Below are 8,213 nucleotides of genomic sequence, written 5' to 3'. Positions count from 1 at the left end.
TTCCATACACCATCTGTGCTTGGTCTCACCCCTACAAAGGTGCCACACACCTTACTTGCATTATGAGAAAGCTGCCCAATCCCCTTGGTGGGCCATAGGCATCTCATTTTCATAGTCCCACCCAGTCTTTTGGTGGGAGTTACAAGAACGTAGTGAGAATGGCCATATAAACGTGATCCATCACACTGCAGGAGCCTGATAAGGTGTCACTGTGGAACTGGACTGAGAGAAACGCAGCAGGAATCCTTCCAAATTTCTCAGCAACCCTGTGTGTCTGGCCAGGCCCCTCACGGTGGAGACACTGAGCTTTGCCACTGGTGGGAGGTGGAGCAGGGTGAGTCCAAATGCCAAATCCCAAATGTCTGACCAACCTCAGACCTCTGGGCACCAGTGTATCAGAATGCCTTGGTTTCCCCACTGGTCCAGGGGGCAGGGCTGGGCCCTTGGGTGTGCTTTCTATGGGCAGGGCGGTCTGGGCCATGACAGTGGAGTGGGGATGCCTGCCCACTGACCCCTCCTCCTCTCTCCTCTCCACAGCCTCAGCACCATGAATGAATCCTGCAACCACAGCCACTCGGCCTGGCCGCCCTGGGTCAGCCCCTTGACCTTGGCCTACACCAGCACGCTGCTGCTGCTGGGCCTGGTGCTGAACAGCCTGGCTCTCTGGGTGCTGTGCTGCCGCTTGCCGCGATGGACAGAGACACGCGTCTACATGGTCAACCTGGCGGCCGCTGACCTGTGCTTGCTCTGTGCCTTGCCCTTCCTGCTGCACAGCCTGCGGCATCGGGACTCAGACATGCTGCTGTGCGACCTCTCCCAGAGCATCTACCTGCTCAACAGGTACATGAGCATCAGCCTGATTATGGCCATTGCCGTGGACCGCTACCTAGCTGTGCGGCACCCGCTGTGGGCCCGGGGGCTCCGCTCACCACGCCAGGCAGTAGCTGTGTGCGCAGTGCTCTGGCTGGTGGTGGGCGGCTCCCTGGCAGCCCGCTGGGCCCTGGACGTGCAGGAGGGTGGCTTCTGCTTCACCACCCACACCCGGCAGCACACCACCATGGTCTTCTCGCTGCTCGGCTTCTACCTGCCGCTCGCCGTGCTGGTCTTCTGCACCCTGCAGGTGGTGGCCGGCCTGGCCCGGAGGCCAGTGGCTGACTCAGCCGAGGTGGAGGCCACCCAGAAGGCCACCCGCATGGTCTGGGCGAACCTGGCCGTGTTCGTCGTCTGCTTCCTGCCACTGCATGTGGTGCTGACGGTCTTCTTTGCCGTGGTCTTGCAGAGCTGTGCCTGGAAGCACATGCTCACCTTCTCCCTGCATCTCACCGCTAGGCTCTCAGATGCCAACTGTTGCCTGGATGCCATCTGCTACTACTACATGGCCAAGGAGTTCCAGGAGGCCCGTGCCGTGGCCCCCAGGCTCAAGGCCCCTAAAAACCAGGACTCCGTGTGTATGACCCTCAGCTAGGGGAGGCACCCTGGGGCAGGCCTCTGCAAGGTGCTGCTGGTAGGCCCTGTGGCCAGCAGCCAGAAGCCCCAGAACCTCTGGCGAGTCCAAGTAGCAGCACCCCCCCTCTTGGGATGTGACAGGAACAGGGATGAGGGCAGGGGGATGGGGCTGGGCCCCGGGGCTCAGGGGGCTGCACACTTAGACGCCCTGGCTGGGCGCATCTGGGGCACCGGGCGTGTCAGCTGGGCGTGGGCGGTTGGCAGCTGCCACCCCTCTGAGGGCAGAGATGAAAGCTCCATGCATAAGATGAGGCTCCTGGAGGGGGTGGAGGTGAGCCAGGCTGGGAGGGCAAGGGGCCCTTTCCCAGAGGCCTCCGGGGCCCTCCCTTGAGGGCCTCCCTGTGCCCTTTTCCCACCCCCCTCCTGCCCTATCCCCCAGCCATGGGGAACCTGGGATTCTACAAAGGACCCACTGGCCCAGGGCGGCTCAGGATGGAGCTGCTTCTGGCCACAGGCTGGGGGTGGAGCACAGCGTTGAGCAGGTGTCGGGGCATCGGGCCTGGCTCCTGGTGGCCGCCCGAGTTGAGCAGGTGTCGGGGCATCGGGCCTGGCTCCTGGTGGCCGCCCGAGTTGAGCAGGTGTCGGGGCATCGGGCCTGGCTCCTGGTGGCCGCCCCGAGCGCTGGGGCAGAGCTGTGCTCCACAGGGTCTCAGGGCCGGATCACCAGGAAACTCCGAGGCACCTCTGGGTAGACTTGAACCCCCAACTGTGCAGAATCATTGAGGATGTTTACTGTCACTCTGAATCACAGGGTCATGTGTGATGGACGGAGTAGTAAAGTGCTTAAATCCACCGTTTCTCAGATGATGTGGGCAGGAACCACAGAAGTTCCACACGGAATGAGGACATCACTAGTCACAATGTTGTTAGCCACCTAGCCAGAGCCTTTCGGATTTTTCTCCTTCCCCTCTAATGACTTCTCCATTCTCAAAACAGTTACCGATGTGGGTTCATGGATACTGATTACCACAAGACTGTAGCTAAAATCCTAGAACACTGGACAAAATCAACCACTATGAAAACGCCGGCAGCCACAAACAGTGTGTGAGTGTAGCAAGAGCAGCCGGCAGCACTGGTCTGAGCATCAACGTAATTGGGCGATAGTGACAGCTCTGATCGGAGTGCGTTCGACGGTTCCCATAACCACTTGGCACAGAGTGCGAGCCTGCAGGTCTGTTGGGACACGGAAGCTGGGCTTACGAGAAATGGTTTCGTTGTTGGAATGACGGATAACTTTACAAACTAATAAATTTCTTCTGACACGCAGCACATATTGGTGTCCCCCTCCCCCGACAGTGTCACCAGTGGGGTCTGCACCCCCCCCCATGTCCTGGTAGTGAGGCCGCTGGGCTCTGGCACTGTGCTGGGGAGCCCCGGGCATTTTGATTCCTAACTTTTGTATGTTGGTTTCCCACGTTCTGAGACCTTGTGGGATCTCTCCCTCATCTTTGGAGAACTGACATGTCACAGCAAGGCTCCTCAGGACAGCTTCCTGCTCAGCTGTGCGGCTGGGCACGTGGTGAGTCCCCCCCGACTGAGGACGTGGGTCCTCTCTCTCTCCTCCACCCAGGACACCTGTGACACGGCGCTGGAAGCTCTGGGACTGGCCTCTATTTCTCTTATTTTTCATTTCCTGCTGCCCTGCCCTTTTAATTATTTTACATTTGTTTTGTTGTTGTTGTTGTTATGTGCCATCGAGTACATTTGTTTAGTGAGGTGAAATCCACGTAACATGAAATTTGTCATTTCTGAGCAGACAGTTCCTTGGCATTTTCCTCAACCCCAAATAAAACCCACTGAGCGGTTGTCTGTTCTCGGCTTCGCACTGTCACCAGTCTGCAGTCTCTGATGTGCTGTGTCCACACTGACACTATGTAGCCTTTGTGTCCAGCTGCTTTCATGCATCAAAATGTTTCCAAGTTTTGTCGGCTGTCAGTCAGTCAGACCCTCACTTCTGTCTGTAGCTGAAGAGCACCATCCCAATGTGTTTCACATCAGGTTGCACTTATCTGTTCATCAGTGGTTGGCAGCTTGGTTGTTTTTGCCTATTGGTGTGAACGGGACTACAGTAAACATGGGTGTGTACCTTATCAGTTTGCAGCCTGCTTTTAAGTCTGATGGCATAGTTCCTAAGGCACTTGACTGCTAACCAGAGGGCTGGCGGTTCAAACCCACCAGCCACTCCTCGGAAGGAACGTTGGGCAATCTACTTCCGTAGTGATACCACCTCAGAAGCTCAAGAAAGGGTCACTATGAGTTGGCTCTGACTCTAAGGCAATGCATTTTTTTTTTTTTTATTTTTTAAGTGTGAGCATATGCCTGGGGCTGGACTGCTGGGTCATAGTATAAGTTTTATGTTTTCTTTCTGAGGGACAGCGAGTGGCTGAGCCGTCTCCCGTTCCCATCAGTGGTGCGGTTTCCCCCCGTTCTCAGCACCACTTGGCACTCTCCAGCTTTGGTAATGGCTCTCCCCGTGGGGCGGCGGCCCTGGTTTGGACCCACAGCTCTCTAACCGCCGCCGACAGCATTAGCATCTTCTTGTGTGCTTTCTGGCCATTTGCAGTCTTTGGAGAACTATCTTCTCCAGTCCATGTCCATTGTTTTTAGTATAAACACACATTCAAGCAACAGAGAGCTCTCATTTGATTTCAAAACTTGCAGAGAAATATAATAAACTTGTTTTACTTTATTTATTATAAATCTAAGAAGCAAGACTATTTTTTAAGTTTATTTACTGTGTTGTGGATAGGGCGGGGTGTGCAGAGCAAATGGGATTTCCTCCAACGATTAGCAGGCATTTTGTTTTGTGACATTCATTGCAGATCCCTCATGGAACAGCGAGCGCCCTTCCCTTGGCTCATTCTGTGATTGGGCTGTGGGTGTGTTTTTATTGCTGAGCTGCGAGAGTTGTTTATAGGACTGAAGACCAGAGCCCTGTCAGATACTCAGTGGGTGAATCTATTCTCCCAGTCTGTGTGTTGCCTCTGTCCTGTCTTGATGACGGAGCTTTATGCTGTGGGGAGTATTTAATTTTGATGAAGTCACTTTATCTGCTATTCTTTTCTGCTTGAGCTTTTGGTCCTAAGCCTCTGTGTCCCATGGAGTCTGTATTCACCTGGAATACAGTGCTGGAGTTTCTGTGGCCGTGTCGTTTCAAGAGCTCCGTGGTGGCTTTTGGTAATTACCTCTTGCAGAGAGCGTCCTGCCTCCCTCCCAGACGCGCTGTCTCCCCGCGTGTCTCCGAGGACACCAGTTACAGTCTGTCTCAAGCCCACTCTGCTGCTTCCGTCCTCCCCAGGTTCTCCCATTGGCTCTTCCTGTGTCCTGGCCCCTCTCCCCCCGTGGAAGGCCCACAGTCTCTTGTTCCCTGCTGGGGGCTTCATCTTGGCTGCAGATGCTCTGGGGGAGGGGCTTCTTGAGGAAGGGGGCTGCAGTGTGGACAAGCAGGCAGAGTGCCCCTCAATCTCCTGTTCTCAGTGTGGCCCCACTGCCACCTTCCCCTGTGCCTGGTGTCTGTGCGGGAGGTGGGGAGGTAACCAAGGAAACACACTTCTCTGCATCTCAAGCAGATCTGAAAAACCAAACCAAACCCACAACTGTCAACATGTCAACTCAGAGGGCCCCTGGAGGACAGAGTGCAACTGCCCACAGGGTCTCCAAGGCTGTCAGTCTTTACGGAAGCAACGCCCAAACCACACCCACTGCCATGGAGTCCATTCTGACCCACAGAGCCCCTAGAGGACAGAGTGGAACTGCCCACAGGGTGTCCAAGGCTGTCAGTCTTCACAGAAGCAAAGCCCAAACCACACCCACTGCCCTGGAGTCCATCCTGACCCACAGCGCCCCTGGAGGACAGAGTGCAACTGCCCCACAGGGTCTCCAAGGCTGTCATCTTTATGGGGGACTCTGGTAGCACAGTGCCTAAGTCATCTGACTACTAAACAGAAGGCTGGCGGTTCAAACCCACCTGCCACTCCTCGGAAGGAAGGTTGGGCAATCTACTTCTGTAGTGATACTGCCTCAGAAACCCAAGGAGGGGTGGCTATGAGTCAGGTCCGACTCGACCGCAGTGAGTTTGGTTTTTTGATCTTTATGGAAGTGTACTGCTGCATCTTTTTCCAGCAGACTGCTGACCATACGGTTAGCAGCCAAGGGCTTTAACCACTGCACCACCAGCACTTCTTCAAGCAGAATACCAAACTCCCAAACTCACCGCCTTCTAGTCAACTTTGACTAATAGTGACCCCCATTGGATTTCCAAGGCTGTACATCTTTATGGAAGCTGATTGCCTCATCTTTCTCCCAAGGAGTGTCTGGTGGGTTTGAACCACCAACCTTTTGGTTAGCAGCCAAGTGCCTTACCCACTCCACCACCAGAGCTCCTTTCAAACAGAATAAGAGGCGAGAACTTTGATGCTTGAGAAGCTGTGGGAAGGTCTGGGAAAGGGGAGGCCCAACAGCCCATGCCCAGCCTCCAAGTCAGGGCAATGCAGCTGTCAGCCAGGGGCTGGGACCCAGCGGGAGAACACCAGGGCTGCCCCACCTCTCCAAAAGGAGGAGGTGGTGAATGCTGAGTCCAGCCATAAGTCAGCGCTTCCGGAAACTTCTGCCACCATCAGGTTGCCCACGTCCCCAGAGTGACAATCTACATAAACCACAAAACCAAACGAAACTCACTGTTGTCAAGTCGATTCAACTCACAGCAACCCCTCCTTGGGTTTCCCAGGCAGTATCTCTATGGAAGTAGATTGCCCAACCTTCCTTCTGAGGAGTGGCTTGTGAGTTTGAACCACCAGCCTTCTGGTTAGCAGTCAAGTACCTTAGGCACTAGCCACCAGAGCTCCCTTGACAATCTATATAATAGCACAGAAATGGTGCAAATACCCCACAGACCCCAGGGGTCAGCCTCCCAGACCCCACCCCAGAGGCAGAGTGCCTCCTGGTGGCACAATCTAAACTGCATCCATTGCCTCAACAGCAGGGAGGTCTGGGAAATGTAGTTCTCCGGCTTCCAGCCCCTGCTGCACAAGGAAGGCGGGGAAGGGGCTGGAGATGTCTCCTGGCCACATGGACCTGGGAACTGAGCATGTCTCAGGACACTTCTAGAGCCCTGCCACACTGCAGCACATGGCCCGGCGCCCGCGCACCGGCCTCATTGCTGGTGTTGTCTCTGGCTGGAAAATGCCCTCCGAGGGGTTCAGGTTCACCTCTGGGTGCCCAACCCCCTCACGCCTGCTACCTCAGTGCCTGCTCCAAGTGTGGGGCGATGGTCCTGTCCCAGCGTGGCCGAGCTGCAAGCCCCCCTCTCAGGCTGGATGCCTCCACTGCACCGTAGGTCCTGGAGGCCGGATCTGAGGTGGAGGACTGCACGCCAGGGCTCGGGGGGTGCCCTTGGGATGCCCCATACCCTGCAGGTGAAGCAGCACGGCAGAGGGAGCAGTCACACTGTGACTGGGGCGTTCTGGAGGGGGTGACCCTCTGAGCCTTCCACAGAGGGGGCCAGGCACCTGCACCCCAACCCCTGCTGCTGACACTGACAAGGACTGCCTTGGGTGAGCCCAGAAACTCGCAGGAGGCAGGGCTGGGGGCCTGGGGCTGAGGGGGGAGGTGTGTTGGTGCTGTAGGGTCTGGGACAGCTTGGCTTGTGCGTGCACGCACACACACACACGCACGCACACGGCCCATCAGGCCCAGACGCCTGGACCCTGAGCCTGTTCAGGCCTCCTCAGACTGGGGACCAGGCCCGATCTGGCTCATTGGCTTGGCTCCTGGTCTCCATGGGGAAGGCTGCAGGTCAAGGCGCTGTGGGTCCTCCTGCCCGGCTTCATGGCAACATCCAGTTCACCAGACCCACTGCTTACCCTGCTCCACGGAGGCTTCCTGTGTGCAGAGCTGTCGGCCCTGGGCTCGGGGCGGAAGCACACGGGGAGTGGGGGATGGAACACGCACCCACCCTTCCCCTTGGGCGAGGCTGGGGCACCGGGGCAGGAAGTACCACCCGTTCCATCTGCCCTGTGCCCTGGGCTGCAGAGGTGGCACATGGCTATGGTCAGGAAGGGAGCAGGAAGTTGGCATACATGGCAGTGAACCCCTGTGGGATGAGGATGATGGGGGGGCGGGCCTGCCCAGAGTCCCTGGGACTTCCTGGCCCCCAGAGTCCGGGTGGGAGCTGGCCTGGGACCCCACCCATTGGCCGACAGTACAGAAGTGGGAACCACATCGGGGCGTGTGCAGCCGTGTGCAGCTGGGCCGCGGAGTGAGAGCCGGGTCGCTCCCAGGCCCAGATCAGTGAGTCCAGCTGTCAGACCCCCACTACCATGGCCCCATCCTGCCCTCGTCTGCTGGCAGCCACGGGGCATCCAGGACAGAGGTGTGGTGAGGAGTGAGGAGGCTGGGGGTGGGCCGCACTAGGCCATATTCGTCTGGACCAGGCTGGGCCTGAGTGTGGCCACCTGGCCTCAGGTCCACAGTGACCAACCAACAGTGAGATGGGGTGCAGGTGGCTGCCCTGTTCAGGGAAATGGGAGGGACACACAGAAGGGTGAGCAGGCAGGGAGAGGGAGGCCCCCCACCATACCCAATGTGCTCTCTCGGGGCTGCTGGAGACAGAGACAGTCTCTGCAATCAGGGAAAAGTGGGAGCTGGGGGGTGGGAGCAGATGGGGTTAGGGGAGGGTCCTGAGAGAGGGGGGTGGGAGAGGAGAAGGG

General features: G+C 57.2%; 1 protein-coding gene across 1 annotated transcript; it reads left to right on the top strand.

The window, feature by feature from the left end:
* Window positions 1-547: 547 nt before the first annotated feature.
* Window positions 548-1,465, top strand: GPR35 (G protein-coupled receptor 35). The gene has a single exon (XM_007943405.2). The coding sequence runs from the start codon at window positions 548-550 to the stop codon at window positions 1,463-1,465; it is 918 nt and encodes a 305-aa protein (XP_007941596.2).
* Window positions 1,466-8,213: the final 6,748 nt, after the last annotated feature.

Source organism: Orycteropus afer, unplaced genomic scaffold (assembly GCF_000298275.1).
Source record: "Orycteropus afer afer isolate SDZICR_OR568_19922 unplaced genomic scaffold, OryAfe1.0 scaffold00006, whole genome shotgun sequence".
NCBI classification, from domain to species: Eukaryota; Metazoa; Chordata; class Mammalia; order Tubulidentata; family Orycteropodidae; genus Orycteropus; species Orycteropus afer.
This window is presented reverse-complemented; position numbering and strand designations above follow the sequence as displayed.